Source organism: Polyodon spathula, chromosome 1, assembly GCF_017654505.1.
Source record: "Polyodon spathula isolate WHYD16114869_AA chromosome 1, ASM1765450v1, whole genome shotgun sequence".
Lineage (NCBI taxonomy): Eukaryota > Metazoa > Chordata > Actinopteri > Acipenseriformes > Polyodontidae > Polyodon > Polyodon spathula.
The window spans coordinates 27009186-27034212 of NC_054534.1; the positions used below are offsets into that span (position 1 = coordinate 27009186).

The 25027-nt window shown below is 37.8% G+C and overlaps 2 protein-coding genes across 6 annotated transcripts; one reads left to right on the forward strand and one right to left on the reverse strand.

The window, feature by feature from the left end:
• Window positions 1–3061: 3061 nt before the first annotated feature.
• On the reverse strand, window positions 3062–4595 carry LOC121316601 (purine-rich element-binding protein gamma-like). The gene has a single exon (XM_041251648.1). It carries the CDS (start codon window positions 4350–4352, stop codon window positions 3333–3335), a length of 1020 nt encoding a protein of 339 aa, XP_041107582.1. The 5' UTR covers window positions 4353–4595; the 3' UTR covers window positions 3062–3332.
• A 6227-nt stretch (window positions 4596–10822) lies between these two features.
• Window positions 10823–23982, forward strand: LOC121316611 (Werner syndrome ATP-dependent helicase homolog). 5 transcript variants are annotated; one of them, XM_041251663.1, is made up of 13 exons: window positions 10823–11081; window positions 12212–12336; window positions 12860–13047; window positions 13416–13544; window positions 13831–14012; window positions 14247–14345; window positions 14644–14736; window positions 15147–15288; window positions 15439–15590; window positions 16296–16393; window positions 17959–18179; window positions 19041–19160; window positions 23384–23982. In XM_041251663.1, exons 4-9 carry the CDS (start codon window positions 13488–13490, stop codon window positions 15535–15537), a joined length of 672 nt encoding a protein of 223 aa, XP_041107597.1. In that variant the 5' UTR covers window positions 10823–11081; window positions 12212–12336; window positions 12860–13047; window positions 13416–13487; the 3' UTR covers window positions 15538–15590; window positions 16296–16393; window positions 17959–18179; window positions 19041–19160; window positions 23384–23982. The 5 variants fall into 5 exon arrangements, with proteins under 5 accessions (XP_041107597.1, XP_041107591.1, XP_041107603.1 ...); XM_041251657.1 differs by lacking the exon at window positions 10823–11081 and having other exon boundaries at window positions 12013–12336; XM_041251669.1 differs by lacking the exon at window positions 10823–11081 and having other exon boundaries at window positions 12013–12336; window positions 19041–19151.
• The last annotated feature ends 1045 nt before the right edge of the window (window positions 23983–25027 follow it).

A 25027-nucleotide genomic window follows, 5' to 3' on the forward strand; every position in this document is an offset into this window, starting at 1 on the left:
ATTGCGATTTAATTTTTTTCTTAAACTGTTAAAATCAGTAGTCTATGTTACCCTAATCACACTAAATAAGGCGCCACCAACGTAGATTGAAAACACCTGATTGTCATTCATGTGATGGTTGTGCATTATTTAGGTAGTAGAGTACATGTCAGGCAAGCTGAGTCTTCCACGTGCTGTATTCTGAAAATCTCATACTGCCTGTGGTTGATGTAGGTAATTGAAGATTATCTTAAATCGCTTTAATGAGAATGTTAGAAAAACTAAGACGTAGTACAGCACTCTGCTTCCCAGATATGCTATCTAGGCTAAGGATAACCCTACCAGCATTTCAGTACCTTTGCTAGCAATTAACAGTGAATGCCAAAATTATTTTCCAAACACTACTCTTAACCTTGTTTATCAAAAGAAGCAAAACTAGTTTTCATCCTACAGTTACAAAATAAAAAGCAAACATTTGGTCCTCTATGAAGTTTTTCAATAATTTTAAAACATGGAGAATACATTTAGTTTTCTTTACTTATAAAGAATTGGTAACAAATGATTTTTACGTCTCATACACAGTTTGCAAATTATTTTTTGTCGGGTCACCAATAGAACGCGACATGTTAAAGTGCTGTAATAATTAATGCTGTTTCAAGTAACCCTAAATGAGTTTCAGTATGTGCAATCAATGTTGAATTAAGCAATGGCAAGCAGGAAACTTTCTATGTTACATGCCCAAATTCTGGGGTTAGCTAATTTACAGAAGTACAGTACTGATCTACTCCTTTCATTACCATTCCAACTTGGGTGGCAAAAAAATAAAAAAATAGGAGTCCAAAAAGTAGCATTGACTGCATAAAAGGTCAATGATAAAGGATCATTGGAGTTACTTTAGGATAACTATGCAACTCAATTCAGCTCAACTATATTTATAATATATAAATAAAACTAAAATGGAAAACTTTACTTGCTTAAAACTACAATGGCTAGGTCCTATTAGAGAAAAAAAGTAACAAAAATAATGAAACCTGCCAATTAAACAGGCTCAGTGGGCATCCTCCGATCCCACCAGCCAATCGGCATTTTTTTTTACACCCTGGCCTGTAGGGGTCGCAGCAAAGCCGCTAGGAGAAACAGCCTAAGCCGATCCCACCTCCCCACCCCTGGGAATGCAAACTCAGTGAATCCCCAGCAAAGACCGGTTGCCTTGTACAACCAGGATTTGAACTTGTGACCTCTGGCTGTACGACTCGCCCTGCACGCCGCGCGGCACTGCTTTAACCAGGTGAGACATTCGGGGACGAAATTGTCCACTCTGTAAGATATATATATATATATATATATATATATATATATATATATATATATATATATATATATATATATATATATATATATATATATATATATAAAATATCATGTTTCAAGGGTGACCTGGCATAAAACTCAGCAGCATATGGCACCACACGAAAAGTACTTTTTACTTTTTTTTTTTTTTTTTATATAGAGTGCATTTTTAAAGTGCTCCTATATATAAATATATCAATAACTAACAATTTAATGCACTAACCCTTTTACAGTTGTACAAAGTTAAAAATGCAAACGAAAACTATAAGTGCCTCCTTTTTGTTGGAGATTAATAAAAAGAAGAGACATACTTTAATACAGCTTGGATCACACATGGTTTCCTTTCCTGTGGTAAGTTTAATAGTTCACAACAATATTTAATTAGGCTGGATAGTAATGACATCGAGCACTACTTCTTCCCACGCAGGGATGCACTGATGGCAAAAAAGGTTACTGAATGTGAACATTGAGAATCAGGCATAACAGACACATTCTCAGATATTTATGGTGTTTTACTAGTAGCTTTTGTGAAAATAAGAATCCCATAACATATTGCACTTGGCATAAAGATAAACTTCACAGCTTGCTTAAAATCATGTGAGGTAAATCATTTACCCTAAGAGGTAAACTAAAATACTGCAGCACTATACAGTACATGAAGTGTGTGTGTGTGTGTGTGTGTGTGTGTGTGTGTGTGTGTGTGTGTATATATATATATATATATTATATAATACTATATATACTTATATATAGTATCTATCTCAAAGAGAGAGCACATATGTTGGTGTAATGTAAAGATCTGAGAGCTATTAAGCACATCCATTATACATTTTCAATATATGGGAAGTTGGTGGTTAACCATGTCACGCTCCAATGAAAAAACTGCCCTGTTTTTTTACAGCATTTTATATCTTGTTATAACAAAAGCTTTATGTTATAAATGAGTGGCTTCGGAGGATACTTTTTAAATGTGTTTTTCAATCCGGCACTCCGCACTTGAAATCAGTATAGCAGTGCTAATCACCGTTTAGATAAAAACATTAGAGAATGCTCCCTGGAGCTACAGTAAAGCACTATCATCTTGCAGGTATCACTCTGTAGTAAACAATGACCTAAAACAACACCAGCAGAAATCACCCTTCAAAACTGATTACAGAACAACCAAAAGCCAAACATTTAGAACCCAACCCTGCAGGACATCATGCTGCTATCACTGCAAAGAAATGCATTTTTATTCATATTTGTGGATTGCAATTAGTTTAATGCCTGAATAGAGATCTGATATTCAGTCTGAGATTGATAGGATGATTTTGGACCTTCTCCAGGGCCTGCAACTGTAGCTTGTACTATTTTTTGTTTTGCCAATTCAATAAAAGGTATTCTACTTTCCATCTCTCATGTGTCTCCAAACATTTCTTGACCAATGGTCCTTATATGACAGTTCAAACTGCAGTAAAACTGTAAATGACTACTGCCGGCTTGAGCTGTTTCAAAGTTCTGGTTAACTTGAGTTATGGGTGGAGATGGTGTTGACCCCTTTATCATATAGAGGATACTTTTGTAATGTATCACCCTGTACTTTTTCCATTGTTGTGTTCTGTCAGGGAACCAACACTAAAAAAACACCTTTAAAAGTATCAGAAACCTTACTGTAAATACCACAATAAGGTAGTGGATGTATTATTATTATTATTATTATTATTATTATTATTATTATTTGTGCTAAAACCAATTGTTCAATAGTCATTTATTTGCTGCTTCCTGCAAAATTAACTTTTTTTGTTGTTTCACGCTTTTGATGGTGCAAGAAGTTCATGAAAAAACTGAGACAACAGTTAACTCATTTCAAAGTGCTAGTTGACAACAGCCATACAGTACAGTATTTTAGAGGTACAGTATTAGAAAACGAGATATATAAACTATGCTATTGTCACAGTTAGCTTTTTGTTTTTGTATGTAAGCTCATTTGGGTTGTTTTTGTTGATGGGTTACCCATTACCACATTATAAGCCATGGTCATCCTGTTCTTCCCCACTGTCTCCTCGGGGATCTGTCCTCTTCTCCTTCTGGCAGTTGAAGATCCTTCTCATCTCATCTTCGTACCTGGTGAAGTTATCTCCGAACCTGGACCAGGCCTTCAAGGGGACAGTGATTGTGTTCCGGTAGGGCTGCCTCACCTCACTTATCTTTAAGAAAATGCCATACCTGTTGGAGCCTACGTCAAAATAAAACCTCTTGTTGTCCACCCTGAAGGAGACCCCCTCTGGAAGATCCGGCGCCTCTTCGTGGTTTCTTCCTCGGCTGCGGTTGTCTGTATCTTCCTCCCCATAGTCCTCTATCAGCTGGGACAGGGCATCCCTAAATTCGATCAGCCCTTGTGCTGGCAGGACGATGGTCTGCTCTATGCCCTGTCCGTAATATCCCATAGTCCCATGTCCTCTGCTCACCGTCTGCCTGATCCGGAGGAACCTGCCACGCTGATTTTCTTTCAAGTCCAGGTAGTACTTCCTGTTGTCTCTCTCAATCAAGTCACTCTTTAGGACACTGTGAGAGTGCTCTTCAGAAACAGTGGGGGAGACAGTGGGGGAGGAAGCTGTGTGGAGAGGTTGCTGCCTTCTCCTTGCGTCCTGGTGATGGTGACCCTGGCTGTTGCCATGCTCATCCTGCCTCTGCCCCTGGGCACCTCTTAGCCCAATGCGGGCATAATACTCGATGAAATCTCCCAGGCAGTACCTCAAGTCAGGAGCCATGGACATGGAGAGCGTCAGTTTGCTCTTTCTGATATTGTCTTGTCTTCCTCTGCCTATCCAGACCTCTGCTATTTTCAGAAAACGCCCCCTGGCACTTTGCTTCACGTCCAGATAAAACCTCTTCTTTTGGATATCGACCCGCTTGGACGCGAGTTCCTGTATCTCTATGCCTTGCGCTGGATAATAGTGCTGAGGATAAAAGGTTCTCAAGCCAGAGTCTGTCGTAGTCCTTCCTCTCCCTCTCTCCATCCCTCTGGTGCTACTATCAGCCATGATTATTCAATTTTTTCCACAGTTTAGCAGCACAACCGCTAGCCTCCCCATTACTTCTGTATTAACAAACGAGAAAAAAAAAAAAAAACAACAACAAAAAAAAACGTTTACGACAAGTGGCCTTTTTATAGGCCTTTGTCATATGTTGTCTTTCCTTATACTGCTAGCGAGCAGGTAAATCGTTTGCTTTCACGAATGACTGCCACCCTTTCCTTTTCCCTTCGCCTTTCCCCTGTCACTGTCACTCCGCCCGCTTGGTAACCCGGCAGAACAGGAAGAGAAAAAATATCCAATGCTAGAGGTCCTTAGAGGGCGCTGCTTTTCAGACGCGACTATTTAAAAAAAAAAAAACTTAGAAAAAAAAAATACAGTGATTTCTATACCCGAAAAGCGGATCATAGCGGTTTTTTAATTTTTTAGACCCTCTAAACCAATTTTCTGCACTATTTTGTAATATCCCAGTAATCTGTAAGGCAGCAGTGACACAGTGACGTTTTATAATTGCGACCATAAACGGAAGGGGTTTGACTAAAATCTACAACATTTCTGCTCATATGGTGGGAGTTCATAATTTAAGGCATGAACAATGTAATAAAGAGACTAGCAGCAACTGCGCGAAAATGATTTATTTTCCTTTTTCACGGTTTTTGGTGACTCTATCAATGTAAATGAGATAATTAAAGGGCGCTTGTTAAAAGTGCAAGTATCTGTAGAAGGTAGAAATTTAGTATTTGTTAATATTTATGCACCAAATGATGGGAGAGAGAGAGTGCTATTTTTTCAGACTCAACTGAGTTATTGCCCAGAGTCAGGCTGAAGAGGTGGTTTTATTAGCTGGTGATTTTAACTGTACAGTTGAGGACAAGCTAGACAGAAATGGCCCAGAGCCTCACCCCAGGTCAGTTAAGGAGCTGGTTACTGTTCTAACAGCACAGGATATGGAGGATGTGTGGAGAGTAATGAATCCTAATGTGAAGCAGTATACCTGGGCTAAGGGGAGTGATGGGAATATATGTTTAGCTCGACTAGATACATTTTATGTTTTTAAGCATCAATTAAATTGTTATTCTAAATGTACTATTCACCCCACGGTTCTATCTGATGATAGATTGGTCAGTTTGAATATGATTATCCATATTGTACGTGTTTATTCATCTTATTTGCATTTTAATACTAAACTTTTAAAAAATAGTCATTTTTTAAGATGTTTTAGATTCTTTTGGGAACGGTGGAGGAGGCAGAAAAAGTCGTTTTTATCAATAAGGCAATGGTGGGATGTGAGTAAAATTCAGACCCGACTGTTTTGTCAACAGTACACTAGTGAGGCGATGAGAGAGCTGGAGGAGGAGATTACTGAACTCCATAATGCACTGGAGACCACATACAGTGACAGGCTTTATCAAGACCTGAAGCTCAAAAAGAGGAATTTGGCTGAGTTGTTGGACTCACAGGTACAGGGAGCATGGTACGTTCAAGGTTTTTAAAACTTTCTCGGATGGATGCTCCAACTCAATATTTTTTTGCATTGGAAAAGAAAGTGGCTCAGAGTAAAACAATACACTGCCTTAGAACAAATGGTCAGTTGCTGTGTGAGCGTGCGGCTATCAGGGAGCATACTGTGGGCTTCTTTTCACAGCTGTGTACAGCGGAGGCTGTGGATGGATCTGAGGGAACTGAGCAGTTCCTCCAGGGGCTAACACAGGTTCCAGAAGAAGAGAAAGAGAAGCTGGGGAGTGCACTTACATTGCATGAACTTTCTAAAGCTCTGGAAGGGATCAACATGGGCAAAACGCCCAGAATCGATGGGATACCTGTTGAGTTTTATTAGACTTTCTGGTCTGAGGTGGGAAGTGACCTTTTGGAAGTGATGGAGGAATGCATTGTGGAAAATGATCTGCCACTGAGCTGCCGGCGTGCAGTACTGACTCTGCTGCCTAATAAAGGGGACTTGTGTCTTATTAAGAACTGGAGACCTGTAAGTAGTCTTTGCACTGACTATAAAATCTTGTCAAAGGCATTGACAAATAGACTGAGCGGAGTAATGAGCACTATTGTGCATTCAGACCAAACGTTCTGTGTACCTGGCCAAACAATATTGGATAATATATTTAGTGTAGGACTTAATAGTTGCCTCCAAGCTCTTTGGTTTTAAAGCCGGTTTGCTTTCGCTTGATCAAGAGAAGGCTTTTGACCGGCTAGACCACCAGTATCTTTTTGATGTTATTAGGTCATTTGGCTTTGGTCCCAGGTTGCTGGGAAAAATTAAGTTGCTCTACAGTAGCATTTTTAGTGTATTTAAAATAAATGGTATATTATGTTCTCCTTTTAACGTCCAAAGGGGAATTCGCCAGGGTTGTTCCCTATCAGGAATGTTATATTCTCTGTCATTTGAACCCCTGATGGTAAAATTGAGAAAGATATTGAATGGGTTGTCTACCCCTACTGTGACAATGGAGCCTGTTAAGGTGGTGTTAGTAACAAATAAGAAAGACATTCAGATCATAGAGGAGAGCTTGAGGGTATTTGAAAGTGTGTCCTCAGCTCGGGTAAATTGGGACAAAAGTAATGCCTTTTTAATTGGCGAGTGGGAGGGCAGGAGACCACCAGATTTACCATCAGGGCATAAATGGAATAGGTAGGTTTTCAGATATATAGGAGTTTACTTTGGAGAGCAGGGACTGGCTAAAGAGAATTGGGAAGGAGTACTGGATCAGGTGAAAGGCCGATTGGATAAATGGCGATGGCTTCTAATTAAACTTTCTTATAGAGGAAGAGTTTTAATTATTAATAACCTGGTCACGTCAATGCTATGGCACAGATTAATGTGTGGGGATCCCCCTCCGTCTCTGCTGTTGGAAATTCAGAGATTATTGCTGAACTTCTTTTGGGATGGGCTGCATTGGATAAAGCAGGGGGTGCTATACTTGCCTATAGAAGGAGGAGGACAGGGACTGATGGACATAAAGACTCCATAGACTCCAGTTGCTTCAGAGGCTGCTGTACTTTCACGAATCACTACCCTGGAGAACAGTGGCTTTTGCTTTGTTTAGTAGGGAGGTTGACTTTTAATAGGCATCTGTTCTTATTGGATATTGGAAAGTTAAATATCTCTGTCTTATCTGTTTTTTATAGGGGGATGCTGAATGCTTGGAAGGTTTTTAGAATTAACAGATATTTGAAGTCTGTAGGGTTGTATTGGTTGCTTGAAGAACCTCAAATTTATAACTTGGCTTTAAAATGCAATCTTTTAGAATCAAAGAGTTTTTTGTTTTACTTTTAATTTCCAGTGGAGTAGTGAAGGTCGGTAATTTAATTAATTTTGATAACCGAGCCTGGAAAACTGCAGAATCACTATCAAATGAGCTGGGTGTGAAGTCAGTGCATGTGATGGAGGGTTTTTTTAGTGCAGCTTAAAGCTGTTTTGCCTGCAGAAGGGTTACAGCAGTTTAAGGAAAAGGAAAAGTCCTAGGAAAAAGCCAGCTGGATATAGAACCGCCAGAGTTGGACCTGCAAATTGAACCTGCAATAGAGCAGACCAGGGATACCCCGGGGCAGATCCTAAAGTTTGGAGAAGGATATAAGGTTCGGGGGGGGGGGGGGGTGGTGGTGGTGGGGGGGGGGGGGGGGGTTTTAAAAAACTTGCCTTACACATTGGCGAGAGAGGCTACAGGTAGAGGACTTCATCACACCTGCATGGAGGAATATGTATGGATCACCAGTTCTTAAAAGAGTGGGGGATCTACAGTGGAGAATATTGCACACCATTGTGGCCAGCAACTCATTTCTCTCCATTATTTTGCTTGATTAGGGAAACATTTTTTCATTGTTATTTGTTTTGTCATCGGTTAAAGCCTTTGTTTGAGTTATTGAATGATTTGTTTAGTGAATTGGGTCTGAGTTTTACTCAAATTACTTTTATTTTTGGGGTGAAGAATACTAAAGGAAATAAAAATCTTTTTCAATTGGCAAATTTTCTACTGGGCCAGGCAAAAATGGCAATTTTGAAAAGTAGGAAAAACAAAATGATGGCGTTTTAACTGATGCGGTAGTACCTATTTTTAAAGTGTTGATAACCTCAAGGATTAAAGTTGATTTTACTTTTTATAAATTGGTGCACCAGCTAGAAATGTTTCAGACAATTTGGGGAGTTGGGGAGATGGTGTGTTTGGTGGAAGATAATAAATTAAAAATGTGTTTGTAATTATTGTAATAGAGAGTTTTGTTTGGACATCTGTGCTATTTATTTATTTTGTACTGTTAATATCGATTGATTGAAATAAAGGATATTAAAATATCTGTCTATCTGTCTATCTGTCTATTCGCTAGGCGGTTAAACAGAACCAACTAGCCTTTGCAGAGTGTCATTTTTTTTTTGCTTAACTTGAATTTGAGGCCTTGTGGAAGAGTGAGAACTATGATATGAATAAGGGCTACATTATATATTATATATTATATAATTATAATATAGCCTTTAATAGGGCTATATTATAATTTCTGTGGTATTATTCAGGGGTGGAAATAAGACTCCCACTGCATAGGTTTGATCCATTCCTGGTTTTACTAGGAGTTTAATTAGAAGCACCTGAGCCTGTTATACACTGGGGCTAATCAAGCACATATTCAAACCTGGAATGAGTGAAACTGTTCTGCAATAGGGTTTTTATTTCTATCCATTTTATTTATGGGTTAATTGATACCATCTACTGTATATTTCTTGAATGTTTTATTTCATTATTTCTTTAGTTCTCTGTTGCTGTTTCTTGGATCATTACTCACCAGACATACCAGAATGTCTTTTTCCAGTACCTAGATGATGTAGACAGCCTGCAGAGAGGCAAGACTAGTGACCCTGACAACAGGACCAGTATGCAGACTGTGACACCAGCGGAGGAAGAGGAGGACGAAGGAATTGAGGAAGATGAGTGGGTTAATTCCACTTTTGCGTCAATTAGTTTGATATACAGTATTTGTCTTCCTCCAAACTGAAAATGCTAGATTAGTGTTAAATGGTCAGATTCATATATTTTCGCTTTAGATTTATGATTCTAAAGATTTATGACTGTGTTTTAAATTATAAATGGTATGGTTAAGGGAGGGTGGTGGACAAACATTTTTCAAAATGCTCTGGTTCGTTTAAGATATTTTCAAATAATTGTAACTGTATGTTGCTGGTATTCTTGATAACTGTAGATTTCAGTCTGTGTGCTTTCTCTTTTCTAGATTCTTCCATTCCAGAACCTAACTCAGGACAGATTAAATGCCTTAAGATGTATTTTGGTCATTCCAATTTTAAGCCGTAAGTGCCAATTATCAGCCTTTTGAGTTACTGTTCAAACTGGTTCAGTTCCTAAGGCCGTGTCCACTTCTTCATTGATAACCCCCATCTGAAACATACTAGACAAAGCATCAATATTGAAGAGAAGTCTGCATATTTCAGGCTCCCAGAAATGGTAGAAATGGAGGGCCATTTAAAAGAATCGTTGGGTAGTGAAAGGAAAACCCTTTATTTTGATTATTTTAGAATGATACCATGAACATCATGTATAATACTGTTGTCTAAGCATTATAACCCTGTGTATTACATCACAGGTTTGTTTTTTCCTGTGGTACAGTGGAAAGTGGTGTACTCCGTTCTGCAGGAGAGGAGAGATAACATAGTTGTCATGGCAACTGATGAGTTATATTTCCTAGTTAATTGACAAAGGCACATTCATTTTAATGCTTCATGGGGAGAAAATGGAGTATGCCATGTTACAAAAGTATATTGCTGTTTTCCCATCCTTGTATCACCACTTGTACATGCTACTGACAGTATGCAACACAAACAGACCTGCTGTTCAGTATAAATCATTAACATGGCCCTATGCCTCAAACTGAATGTAAAATATTATCTGTGGAGAGTTTTTCAGTTCAATGTATTACTTGCATTGGTATAAAGATATTCATCCCCCTGGAATGCACTGAATTGAAATGGATATACAGGGCTGGTATATCCTCGGTTGGCATGGGGTATGACTTTGCATGCTTTGACATGCTTTAGCCGATGGAACGTGACATGGGAACACAGTGATGATTAGCCCCACGGTTAATTTGTTATGAGCATCTCGTAAAACCACACTGGAGGTCTCTGCTCATTCACCATGTCGGTAAGTGATGTTTACACTCAAAGATAATTAACCATGTGAGATGGGCTTCAGCAGCACGCCCTATGGAGTTTGTTTATGTTATAATACCCCTGTGGCTTGTTCGGTGCCAGTGGCAGTATATATGGGCTACACAAGATTGGTTTTTACAGTCTACTATACTGACCTAGATCTATATGCAGGTCTGCAGAGTTAAACTATGTGCTCTCCTGTTTTGTAAACTGCATTGGGAGAAACTGTCTGTATATATTGTTTGTTTGATTTATTATTAACAAAAAATAGTAAGAATGAATACATTTTTTTGGTATGGATGAAAGTAACTTGTTACAGTAAATAAGTTATTTGTTATGGCCTGACAATTCTCTTTGCAGGCTACTCAAATCATAGCAAGTTGCTCATGCATTTTTGCAACTCATCCACAGCACCATTGAATGTGGCCTGCTGCCTTGCTCTTTAGTATTTTTTCTTTGTGTGCAGGCTGTGGGAAGAGCTTGTGTTTTCAGTTCCCGCCTGTTTACACTGGTGGAATTGGAATCGTCATCGCTCCTCTAATCTCTCTGATGGAGGACCAAGTGCTGCAGCTTCAGTGAGTGTGTTGTGTTATCCTTCATAGCTGTAATTTTGAACAGCAAGAGAGCCGATAGCAGGCCTGCACACATGCTAACTTTGGAGAAATACAGAAAGGATTCCAAGCTGTTGTAATTGAACTGGTCCCACAGCTTGGAGAACCCTGCTATGTCAGCTGTCAGCCATTTGGAGCAAATTTTCTGTATACCAAAGGCCCCTAGTTTGGAAGATCTGCTGTGGGTAATTTTAAAAACCTATATAAAAATGATGTATATTTTTTTAATGACTCCTCCTCTGTGTCTTGGTGTGTGTTGTGTACCTATTGTCTTCACTGATTAGTGAAATAACCTCCAGATAGGATTCTGTAACTTATATAAGTTATGTAGTAATCTTCACATTTGACATGAATTGTTTTTTCATTTGGATTGTGTTGGGCTTACTGTCCTAAAGTGGTGTAGCACGTTTATTGAACTGAGGGCTCCACCTTGTGGAAACTTTGTAGAACTGCAGAACAGGAAAGTGATAATATATATATGTGTGTGTATATAGTTTAAGATTTCCTGATACAAGAGCATAAACAAAATTGTCAGCTATAGAGAAGCTGAATTGTATTGGGGGGGGGGGGGGGGGCAGATCTGTTTCTAAAGTCTTACTACTTATTGCTTTCTTACATGTATCCAACTAACTGCTGAACTGTATTGTGCAGTGATTGTTGGAAGGGGGGATGCTGGGTATATCTTTTCATTTGAAGAGCAATATTTGGCAGTTTATTTCACTGTTTTTCTTTCTATAATTATGTAGATGACCTTGTCACTTATTGTACTATATAAACTGTATATAAAGCCTACCTGTTTCTGTCAAATAAAGTTTGAAGTTACAACAAAATGTGGATAATACGTGGTTAAGTAATATTTTTAATAGTTACTTTTTTATAATGATACAAAACAACATCCAATACCTTCTTAATAATCATAGTGTGGAAAAGGTTGAACTAATTGAGTTTTTTCGAAGGGCTACAGTGAGTGAGACAATGTAACAACCCTTGGTTCTGGCGCTGAGTTGTGCTGATTTCTGTTTGCTCTTCTCTGGATGGAGGTTTTATTTCAGTGGGTTAGGTTTTTGAAGGGCGCTGTGCATGTTTGTTCTAAGGCATCACGTTGGTAGCAGTGGATGAGGCTCATTGCATCTCTCAATGGGGACATGACTTCCGGGGAGCGTACAGAAAACTGGGATCATTAAAGAGAGCACTTCTTAACATAAGTACTGTAGATGAGGTAATTTCAACTGCTTTTCTAAATATTCTTAACTTTTAAACAGGCTAGCAGGAGTGAAAACTATGCCTACCATTGCATTAATGGGTGTGTTTTTTTTAATTGATCTCAGCATTATATTTAATTCCACCTGGGTATATTTTAATATATCTCAAACTATTACAGTACTTGTCCTCTCCAAGTAAGGACTAGGAAAATAAGAAATTAATGATCATGTAATTGGGTTAGGATCTACAAGATCCATATTATCCATAGTAATTTGCCTGTGGGAACACACTTCTAGTGGAGCAGTGTCCACAGGCATACAGGATAGTTCATGTTCTATTATTGCAACACCAGTGCACACATTTACAAGTTTCAATCCACTGCTGGCTCATAATCTTAACCTTAAAACATTCTCTATTTTTAATTGTATATTGCAGGTGTTTACAGTGTGATAATTGTCACATGCCAACTATAGTACTATAATATAATTTATATATACTTTTATTTTAATTTGAATAAAACCTTTTTGTTTATTGACCAGGTCCCTATAGTAGCATTAACTGCTACAGCAAGCCCTTTGATCCGACAGGACATAGTGAATAGTCTGCACTTGGATAACCCATGGATTATGTGCACCAGCTTCAATCGACCCAACCTGTTCCTGGAAGTCCATCGCAAGTGTGGAAACATCACACAAGATCTTAAGCAGTTTCTTATTAAACAGAAATCGTAAGTTTACATTCAGTGCTGTGTAAAGCACTGGCCAACATTTAATATCACTGTGTATTGAGCATGTTGGAGGACATTAATACAGTACATGGTTTTATAGTGCTTTCAGTGCTACAGCTGTAATACCTTTACATGCTTTAAACCACACGTGTCACATGCTCTGCCAACAGAGTTATCATATATCGCAATAGAATGAAGCTGCTTCTCTTACTATAGAAAGTATATCATGCTGTTATGAGTCATGTACCAAACTCTTGCTGTAGATTACAGTAGACCCAATTTAAAACTTCAAGTTGTAAGAGTTATATTTTCTTTCTTGGATTTGATATTATGAGTTTGAAGGCCGCACTATTGTTTACTGTCCTTAGAGAAAGGTGACTGAACAGGTCTCTGCTGAACTGTTAAAGCTTGGGATAAACTGTGCCACCTACCATGCTGGCATGGGTATCAAACCAAGAAGAGAAACTCATCACAAGTTTATGAGAGATGAGATTCAGGTAAGAGACCACATACAAGTTATCGATTGTGCTGTAATGTTTTACTTGGGCCTACTGTGTGTGTGGGATCTGTTAAAACATGACCTGCTTGGAACAAAATGTACCATATAAGACAAGCACTTAGCACACATTAGAAATTCCTTTTGAAATTGATACTGAAATTGAGTGTATCAGTAAAATACCCATTTAGCATTCAGTTCAGCAGTTAAGGTTTCCTGCTGTATACTATTGATAGTTTTAAAGGATCTATGTGTCAGATTTGTGAATCTTATATTTTTTTCTTCAGTGTGTTGTGGCTACAGTTGCTTTTGGAATGGGGATAAACAAGGCAGACATCCGGAAAGTCATCTACTACGGAGCCCCCAAAGAAATGGAGGCGTACTACCAGGAAATTGGGAGAGCTGGGAGAGACAGATTACTAAGTGCTTGTCATGTAGTCTGGGCTTCAGGAGACATGGCTTTGAACAGGTAATGTTCTTACAGCCGTTTAATAGGTAATATAACTTTGCCTTGAGAAAGATGAAACTTGTTGGAGAAGTGCTTGAAAAAGTTAACTAAATTACGATCTGTGGTATAACAACTGTTCACAGAGACCTTTTAGTTTTAGGTGTTATACCCTCAGACACCTATGCTACAGAATCAATGATCCAAGTTCTCAAGGTATAACCTGTGAGTGTGACACTGCTATTTTGTTGTTTATAGGCAACTCCTGATTGGTGTTACAAGCGACAAGTTTCGGGGATATAAAATGAAACTGACAGCAAAAATGGAGTACCTCAGCTCGCCTAAATGCAAAAGGAAGTAAGTTTGTACATAATGGAATTGACTTGTGTTCAAGAATTTTTAGGGATGGTTAAGTTTGTATACACTGTTTTTTAATAAAAGAAGAGTACACACTATTTAAACATATTCTCTGTGTGCAGTACACATCGTGGAACAGCACAGTAGCACAGTGAATGTAGCCATTATGTGGTGCGTCCACCTGCGATGTTTCGGTGCCACTGTGTGCACTTTGAAGTAATCCTATTACACTTATACTCAACTGTTTTATTTGCTAAATAGCAGCCATTGTTAACCGTTATCTTTTACTTTTCTGCAGAAACATCTTGTCCCACTTTGAAGATAAACAATTAAGAAAAGCCAGCTCAGGCATCATGGGCACTGACAAATGTTGTGACAATTGCAGCTCCAGGTGGGTCTTCTGTTTTTGGTGATTTTATTTATTCATTTTGGGTCAGTTTATGGTATGCACTGTATTGTTTGTGAACACCCTTCAACGTATTTACTCCAAAGTGGCATTTTTTGTGAAGGAACTTTAAACCTGGTCCTGTGAAAAGCAATTCAGCCCTGTTAAACACCTCTGGCATCTATATGGCGCCAGTTAAGCAAGATTGCAAAAACACACCTCCTGATATCTGAACCTAATTTTACACAGTTTATTTCACCTGTTCTAATATGCTTGCAGCAGCAATTACACCTGCATATACCATGCGGATAATAAAAAAAACAAAAAAAAAAACAAAACCAAACACCTGATTTAAGATGAGTATTCCATTGTATGTTTCAGACCTGTGCTTTTTACAAGCTGTGAATTCCTCTTAGGCTGCTGCATGACCCCAGTGCAAACGACGCTGAGTCTAATCTGCAGGGTTTTGGGAAGGAAGCCTACCAACTGATGTCTGCGGTTGCTGCTGTAGGAGAGAAGTTTTGCACTGCCGCCCCGGTCCTCTTCCTGAGTGGATCTGTGAGCACAGCCTTCGATTGGTTAACCATGGATAGAGATAATACTCAAATACAGTCCAGCACTTTAACCCTCGTTGTGCAGATTCTTTCATAATACTTCTAGCTTAGGTGAACCTGTTTAACCTCTTCCATTATTCGCAACGGCTGCCAGACAGGTTCCGTAAACTGCCCCTGTTTGGCTGTGGCAAGACCATCCCTGAAAACTGGTGGAAAGCTCTGGAGCGGCAGCTCATTACAGAGGGCTACATGAAGGAAAACTCCAGACAAAACAAGTTTTCAATCACCTGTGGCTTGGATCAAAAGGTGAGAGCTGTTGACATGTTCTTCAGCATGGTAAAGCAGCATAAGTAGCAGGAATGAATCCAAACAAACAAATGGTGCAGATCCATCTCTTAGTCATGTGTGGACCTGCTGCAGTGTGTCGACTGAAATTTGCAGAGCGTTAAATAAAACCTTTTTTTTTTTCTTTTAAGAAATGCCTGTAACATTGCCACTGTCTTAGTGCCATTTGGCCATTCTATTCCATTTACTCGGAATCCACTAAAAGAACACTGGTATTTAGATATTTTTGAGTGATCCAAGTGGCAAATAATAGCTAAAAAAAAAACAACAAAACAACAGAACTTAAACAACTGCTGACTGATTTTGTTTAAACAAAGTGTGTGACTGGGTGTGGGATCAATAAAAAGATAGATGATCCATGGAGACCTTGGTCATTTTAACATGTTCTCCCTTTTATGAAGTAAACTAAAGACATCCCATGTGAATGGAGTTATTGAACCCAGTCTACCCTGACTTTGTTCAGCAATGTCTTACTATATATGATGCTGACCTTTATTGTATTAATTTGTAATGACCTTTGGAAAGACGTTTGTAGTAGCTATATGGAGCTTAAACTTTCTGGATGAAAAGAGCTGGTACTCCAGTCTAAGAGAGCTGGACAACCAAAGACCAGGTTTGCACTGGATAAACCCAAATCATTTTTGTTCATCTTTTTATAATCCCCAGGGGAGGACGTGGCTCAGCAAGACAAAGGATGAATCACATTGAACTCTTTTGCTTCAGCCGAACACAGAATTGTGTGCAAGGTTTTTCACTGTGCCAAAGTATTATTATTATTATTATTATTATTATTATTATTATTATTATATTATTATTATTATTTTATTATTATTTTATTATTATTATTGTTATTATTATTTTAGTAATGTCTACAGAATTTATTTTTTGTAATATGGCATTCTGGTATTTAACGGTACTGGTTCAGGCAGAGGGACAGATGACGCAGTTAGTTTTGTAGCTAAAGCAAATACAGTTTTTCGACCATATATACCATACAGATATGCTTTAAAATCATACATTGAGTAAGAAATACAGACAAACATAAGAAATAGGAGAGTTGTAACTGCATAAGACTTTAAGAAGATATAAGTCGTAGTTAAACTGAAGACTGTTCGTATGCAGTTGTATTGTTGCTGAACATATTGCTGTACAACAATGGAAGGATTTATCCAACCGTTTGACTGCCATGGATGTAAGTAAATAAAACGTATTGTTTCTGAAGATTGAAAAGTCTATACGCCTGAAATTATTCAATACGAAATAAGAAGCTGAACTAATATGTGAAGCACAGTAACTGGATAATGTGTCGTAATGTATAAACAACCTACTACAAACTCTGAAGTGGTACATTTGTTTATTAAGAAGCCACCGCACATTCCATATTTTATTGGTTTGTCCTGTTGCTGTATTTCGAGCTTGTAACACATCTTCATTTGTTACAAGTACTGCTTGTACCAAAATCTCCAATTCCATATTGGTGAATTTCAGTTTTTGCTCCCGAGCATCCTCATCACCATGGCTAGTACCATGCTGAGGTCTTTGTGTGCCGTTCATTTTCTTTTGGAATGTGTAACCTACACACGCAGGGTTGACCCAAACCCGCTACTTATTGTGAGAGGTGTGTAATTCTCCACTGCTAATTTAGGTGAAGGGTATTTAAATTGGTTGACTGCAGAATCGTCTGCTTTTACCTAATTTAATCTTATAAAATAGGTTGTTTTTTTGACGGTGAGTGCGGCCGTACTGAACACGCACATTACGTGGCTTTTTACGGTCGGCTTTTCCTGTTTATAAATTTAAGCCTGACTCTCTTTTTCACATTTTACAATGCCATTTCCACGTTTGTTTTGTTTGAAATGTTTAAAGTTTAAATTTCAGCTTTCGTTTGCTTATTCAGCTACAAAAAAGCACAAGTAAGCCTCATGTTATTACTTTATAAAAACGTGTCTATGACCACTGTTTACTGTGAAGAAACGGCAATGACAAGAAATGAAAAAAATATATAAAATACAATGCGGTGTCAACTTTATGTGCTATTTATTTCGGGAATAAACAAAACAACGTTTAACTTGAACTGTTATTTGTCATCCTTTGTTTTGTAGTTAATTAACTGAGGTAAAGTAAGTCCTACACAACTTTTAGTCTTTACTCCTGTGGTTTTAATACTGCTTGGTGAATTTGAGATTGTATATCAAAATTGTTCTGATTTGATGGTGTGCTGCTTGTACAGGGAACCTGCATTGTATAAGCAGTGTCTGAATGGATCAGATCCCCAGTGTATTATTAGGTCTGGATTGTACCTTTTTAAAAATGTTATCTTCTTTTAAAGACCTGAGCAGACAGGTGGCTATTCGAGACCTGGTCCCTCAAGACATAGAGTCCTACCTCACCAGTCTGACCATCGCATTACTGCAGAAGCAAAGTGGAAGTGTCCAACCAGGACAGCCAAGCACAGGCCAGTCAGCACCCAAACAAGGCCCCTCAGATTCTATCAGCCAGCAACAGAAGGGGACAGTAAAGGAAGAGGCGCTGACCTGGATTGAAGCAGAGGTGCGTAAACACGAGTTGAGGTGCAGCATAGCATGCAGTACTGCCAGCACAGTGCTCCCTTAATACAGATTCTCATTTGATTAGAACATTTTGGCTGTAAGTTGTACTGTATTTTATTGTACAGTATAATTGCCCTTCACTAATACACTGCCCATAATATAAAGCACATTTGCAAATTTTTGTACTTCTAGTATCTACTTGGCACATGATCAGCCTTTTTTGTGTACTTGTTTTTTTTTCTATATACAGAAAACCCTTTTTTACACATAATAAAGGTTGGCACCAGTGTAGAAAATAAGAAGACATGCATTGTTCATACAAGGAATGTTGTGGATTGTTTCCTTAAATACGAACCCTAAAACAAATACAAATACCCCTCCAACAACCTGGTGTTTGTGCCTGAAAGTAGTGGGTTAATATAAGTATAGAACTGTCACACTTTAATTGTTATTAATTGGACTGAATCGGTGAATTGGAGTTAATAGGAGCAGTGGGTAAGCTAGCACCCTTTGCACAGTGTGTAACTTGTACATTTGAATAGTAATGCACTTTTAATAGTAACATTTTGTTGTTTTGCAAATTCTATATTAAGTGTATATTAAGAAATGCAGGGTTTGTAGGCTTTCTGTATACAGCAGGTTAATATTGAAAGGCAACAATTCTAGATTTAGTATTTTTATCATCATGCAATCAGCAGGGGTCAGCAAACCTCCATGCAGTAATACGATTTAGGGTCTAAATAAATTAGTAGGAAAATCCAATTCATTTGAAACCTCTTGTGTTGATTCACCAAATGTAACATATGGAATTTAGAGATGGCGCTCTGCAATACTGATTAATTACATTTGTGGTGCCCGTTAGGAGAAACCTGTGAAGACAAGTGCACCGACATCCTTGATGACAAAGTGTCAGCCGGAGCAGGGTTATACTGATGAAATAGAAGATGACCTGCTTAGTGACATGCCTAAGCCAGTAAGTCCGGTAAGTCTGGGTAGCAGGAAATATATTGCCCGTTTCCTATGCCAGATGTGCACATGCATCAAATGAAAGGTGATTCATTTCTGTTTTGGAAATTTATTTTTAGCCACACGGCGCTATTTTTGTACACTATGCCTATGTATTACTGCTAACAGAACTGAAGCAATACACCTCAACCCCACTGGAACAAGAATAAATGCTGTACTGTTATTTAAAAAAACAAACAAAACAAAAACGTATTTCTTGGGAGAAATGCACAAAGAATCCTGATGGGCCTTCGGCCCCTGCTCTGAAAGCTGTGAGTCAGAAGGCTGCTCTTGGGATGGCTTTTTGGAACCAGGGAGAGCTGGATGAAGACACACAGGAGCTCTTTGGGGACTCGCAGTCTCAGGTTAAAAAAAACAACAACATAACTGCATTTCTTAGTTTTCTATAAGAGCTGTTACATAGATCCGATGTGACAGCACTTACTGTGGTTTCTCTCTTCAGTTAATTAATATTTTAACATCTGAATAAGTGTGATTTTATCTGTCTATAAAACCTTTACACTAAGAAATTGTCCACATTTTTAATATATTTGTTAAATTGTAATTGTAAACGATCTGTAATTGTATAACAGATCTGTGCATAAAAAATAGCCGACATCCTGTTAAGAGATTTAGTTATCCTGATGTGGAAATACCACACTGATGTCTAGCTCACTGCATCCATTTGTACTGTGGAAACACACTTTTCTTTTGATGTAGCATCTAAATGAAGGTTTCCAGCACCACAGCTGTTTGGTTTTGCTGGACTGCTACAGCTGTCAGACAGAGCAGGTGGCAGTTGTAGGGCAGCCCCTAGCTAAGCCAGCCTGTTCATCCTGTCAGAGAGTACTGTCTTGAAGAGATACATTCTGAGATCAGATTAGACAAATCCAGGGTCAAAACTAATATATCGTGATACAAGACTGAAAGCCCAGCACAGCTCCTTTCAGATCACCGCATGGCTCTTGAATGAAGAATATGTGTGTTTTATAGTTGGCATGGTACATCATTAAATTACCAGTGGGTCTTATTACGCATCATACAAGTAGCCAGTCAGGATAACCACATGTATTGTGATACATATCGTACAATGGCCTGCATATTGTGATACGTATCGTGGGATTAGTTTACTGTTACACAGCGGTATCATGTATCCTTTGTGTAATCCCAGAGTCACAGCTACACAGAGGTATCGTGTATCCTTTGTGTAACCCCAGAGTCACAGCTACACAGAGGTATCGTGTATCCTTTGTGTAATCCTAGAGTAACTACTGCCCATAATTTTGTGCGCGTGGTCCATCCGCACAAGAGCACACTGTGATACAGAAAATACAAAGAAACAGTGGCAAGCCATGAGTTAAACACTGGCCTTTGAACAGAAAGGATCTACTGGGTGTCAGACTATTGCATCAGTAGGACTCTGCTGTCCTTTCTGCCATCTTTACTACCAGTGAATTTTCTAAAGCAACAGGTTAATTTTGCTTTATCTCTCCAAGTGTAGATTTTCTCTGCTATTTTTTAAATCTTTATTTACATTTTTATATATGAAGTATAAAGAGATGTTTGCTTTTCTGGGTTACATGCTTGACATGACTCCTTCACTCCTTCACGCCTTGCATTATTCATCTCTTGGCACTCTATACTGTAGCCATTCAGACGATGCTGTCTACAGTTATCCATACCCAGCAAAGTAAAAGCAGTCACTAAATCAAAGCTTATGGTTGGCTGGGTAGATAGAATAAACAAGAGGCCATGAGCTTCATTTCTAAGACTGTTAACGTTTATTTGTGCATCGCAGCCTGTGAATAATGTGCCTGTCTTAAAATAAAAGGTTTGGTTTGAGGCTTTTTAGCTGAACAGAAGAAATTCCATTATAGAAACAGATACAGCAAATACCCATCTTAATCACTGTTTGCTTAAAAATAAAAAGCTTAAAGAATGTATTTTGATTTGGAATCTTCAGTGAAATGCTTTGGGTCTGTTGTGCATTCAGTACTGCATAATGATGATTAATATAGGTTGTGTTAGAAAGTAGACCTTTTGTACAATATTCAATCAACAAGCTTTCATAGACACCAACCATCATGCTACTACATTACTGGTGTTTGTGGGTAGAGCACTCGGCTCTGTGGTAGAAGTTTGCCTGTTCAAATTCTGATCTCACATTATTATGGAAGATTACGAGTGCATTGCCTTCCTGCTGTGCGTTATTGAGAATCTCATCATATCTATAGAATTATAGTAAAAGACACAATAGCAAAAATAGGTTGATTTTGAATAACTTTTTATATGGTGTGGTTTTTTAGAAACCTGTAAACTCAACATTTTAGCAGTGTCTTGAGTTACTGTGGAAAAGCTGATTCTTGGACGTTGTTTTAGATTAGGGAGTCGAGCCATTTACCCTCCCTTTAATTGATACCCCCAATCGTGCTGTCAGATGTAAAGAAGACGTCAAGACTGGTAACAGATTGTAATTTGACAGCGCTAATCTCTTCTTGTCCAGCTAAATGAAACTGTCCAGTGGTTCTAATGGAGTGCTGCTTGTGTGTGCTTTTATTCATAGTATAGATCAATATGTCCTTATTAAATTGACCCATATTGAAAGGAATCGTCGAGGTCGTTAAAGGGTTACGCCGTTAGTGGTGGATGGATTGGGGGAAAAAAAGAAAAAAAAAACCTAATTCTCCTGAAATGAAATTTGAAGATCCAGGAAAATGGCTTATTGTGCTGGATTATAATCAGATGAAGCAAGCCCTGTGGCTCTCATTGATGTTTTCTATCTGTTGTTGTAAGGCTGAGCAAAGAGTAGTGGCTCGGCAATGCGTCTCCTGCTGACTCTCAATGCACTAATCCCACTGGTAGTGCCCATCTCACTTCGTGAAGATCTGTGGGACCAAATGACAAACTCCAGTCGCCATGGTGATTTTCTTTCTTTCTTGTGCCCCAATGCTCATTCTAGGAGTGTTAACCCTGCTGGAGATCAGATTCCACATCTTCCAGTGCAAACACGCCATTAAACATTACACCCTCCCACTGTGATGCAGAAGAATGAGAATAGCTTATTGCAGGATTTGACACAGCCAAACCATAGTTTTGTTTTGTAGAATAAATCAAGGATTTTCTATAGCTGATGTAAAGTTGTTTTACGTTGCATAATTCTGCACTGTGTTGAGGTCTATATCCATTCTTGGGCTAAACAGGTTTTCCCAATATATAGATTAGTCCAAATTAGGCTTTACAGGATTAACATATCCTGGAGCATTACTGCAAATGTTCTTCTGAATAAAACAAAACAACAGCAACCTTACAGTAGAGATGGCTCAAAGCGTTTGAAAACAGTTGTTTGAAATGTAAATATGGTCATTTTAACAACATTGTTTCCCTATTAAAGACTGCTTGCATTGACTACAGTATCTGCAGAGAAGCCGTGTTGTAGTGGACTTAAAACACTAAAAGCATTTAGGCAATAGGCATGTCTACAATTTGTTATAACATGCACATTTGGAGGTATACCGTTTGTATGTCACACATGTATTTAATACATATAACAAGGAGATCACTCATTCAAGTCATGATGAACCTGGGTAAAGTCATCCTTTAGTCAGAATCAGCAGGTTTATTAAGGGGCTTGACATAGATGTGTTGTATACATGCAGAGAACAGTTTATCCAATTGTAAAAAATTTACAAAAAGCTATTGAGAGTTTAATATGTGTCTATACATATATTTTCCAGCTTTGTATTTTTACATATAACAACTGTACTGGCACATGCAAGTCATCATGATGCATTTTTCATTCTACTGTTTGCCTTAATTTTATCTTTACTGCTGTGGCGGTGGGTGTGTGTTAATGACAAATGTTGGTGCTTAAACATGTAACATTGTTATGTTGTAGTGAAAGTGACTTTGAAAGAGATTAGCTTTAATCATTGGTCCTACCACTCTGTCACAAGCACCAGGATTTTCTGAAACTGGGACAGGAAGTCGGGTGTTTATCCTTAAACTTCTGGTGTTGTAATAGAATAGAAGGGCTTCACCTATATAAATGAGAAAATGAAGTCTGTAAAGAGATCAACAGCAGAATAAAATAAGGACATGCCATATAATTGAGCTAAGGCAGAATTTATTATTTATGTGTTTATTTTTAAGTTAAGTTGAACTAGTGGCTAGCTAACTACATCATCTGTATTTCTTTCTCAGAGTTTTAGCCAGCCTGCCAAGAGAAAATTACCAGAATGGTTTAATGCATCTAAAGGAAGCAGCTCTTCATATACTGCCAACAAGAAAGCCAAAACAAAAAAAGGATTGTTCGTGTAGAATTGAGAATCTTCTGGAACTCAGGAAGTTCTTAATACTTTTGAGTACAATTCCAGAATCTGGGATCAGTCTTCACTTGAGTAATACAATAACAGTATTCATAATTTGTATGTACAAAACATTGCATGTGTCAGATTTCTGTATCTAACAAAGATAGCATTTTATTTAATTACTTTATTAATATACAGTGTATGTATATAAATGCGTTTCTAAACTGGTACCTTTTTAGTTTTTATGTATGGTCAATAAAAAAATAAATGTTAATTGTAAATTAAATGTCAGATTTTTAAATTTCACTGATCTAGGTCAGGTTGTATGTACATTTCTAATTATATGACACTTTTGTGAGATTAAAAAAAACTATCTTAAAATAACAGGACATGGTGGTTTCACTAAACCAAACATTACAGATGGTCCCATTCGCTGCACAGCACAGCAAACCTCACCCTAAATGCCTGAAATAAGACTAAAAAGCAGCACATAAGACTATGTCCAGGACCTTAAAAAAAATAAAGTCCAAAACACTTTACATTATAGTTACTGTCTAACTTGGAAGATTCTTCTCATAAACTTGATTTATAATTTAATAACAAGACATTTAAAGTATCAATGCAGAGTTGTTTCTGTTATAGACTGGGCTTTTTAAGTCCTCCAATCCCATATTACAACTACTCATACACAAGGAATCCAGTATCGATTGTCATAATCTTAACAAGGTTTCTTTTTCGTGCTGTGGATATCCTAATCCCCATCGAGATTATGCTTGGCTGTAGACACAGGGATTCATTCAGTGGAATAAACAATTTAAGGAGCTGAATGATTTTTTTATTTTTTTTTTTAAACAAATCGTAAATCGTTATCCCTTATCCTGGTGAGGGTTGAGCTGTGTGAGGGAAGGAGAAATGACTAAACACATTTGTAACCGTAGTTCTTCTGCCTCTGAGTTCTTACACTTTTCATTTACCAGCTGAAAGTGACTCATTAATTATATATATATATATAATAGATATATATATAATTATATATATATATATATATATATATATATATATGGTATAATAAGGATATCTTAGGTGTCTTAGTTTTAGAAATAAGGTAAAATGAGAAATAGACAAGAATCCACTTTTTATTTATTTATTTATTTTTTAAATCTGCAAATTGTAAACATTTCCCAAAACGTTCCTTGAGTTTGGCTGTAAAGGTATAAATGTTAAAGAACAAAATCTTAAACGACATATTTGTCACATTTTTCTCATATAGTACATTGCTGCTTTTAAATCCCTGCAATTGAATACTGTATGAAAATGCAAAATTTGAAATACAAGCACGACAATGCATACTTAAATGATAGTTAAACAGTAAACAAACTGACGCAAGATTTAAATATTCACATTGGATGTGTTGTGTAACACCATGAACGTGCTGGACGTATCGTTTTGAGTAGGATGGCTTATTAATTTTCTTGACAAAATGTTTGTGGTAAAGGTTGCTTCTATTCAAAACTGTAGATTGAAAGGTTTTACTGTA

Excerpts from the sequence above, each read along its gene's own strand:
- LOC121316601 (XM_041251648.1), bottom strand. The coding sequence starts at position 4,352 with ATGGCTGATAGTAGCACCAGAGGGATGGAGAGAGGGAGAGGAAGGACT.
- LOC121316611 (XM_041251663.1), top strand. The coding sequence starts at position 13,488 with ATGGGTATCAAACCAAGAAGAGAAACTCATCACAAGTTTATGAGAGAT. Across the intron at positions 14,346-14,643 it reads TCGCCTAAATGCAAAAGGAA|AAACATCTTGTCCCACTTTG; the intron begins GTAAGTTTGTAC and ends ACTTTTCTGCAG. Across the intron at positions 15,289-15,438 it reads TCCTCTTCCTGAGTGGATCT|ACAGGTTCCGTAAACTGCCC; the intron begins GTGAGCACAGCC and ends AACGGCTGCCAG.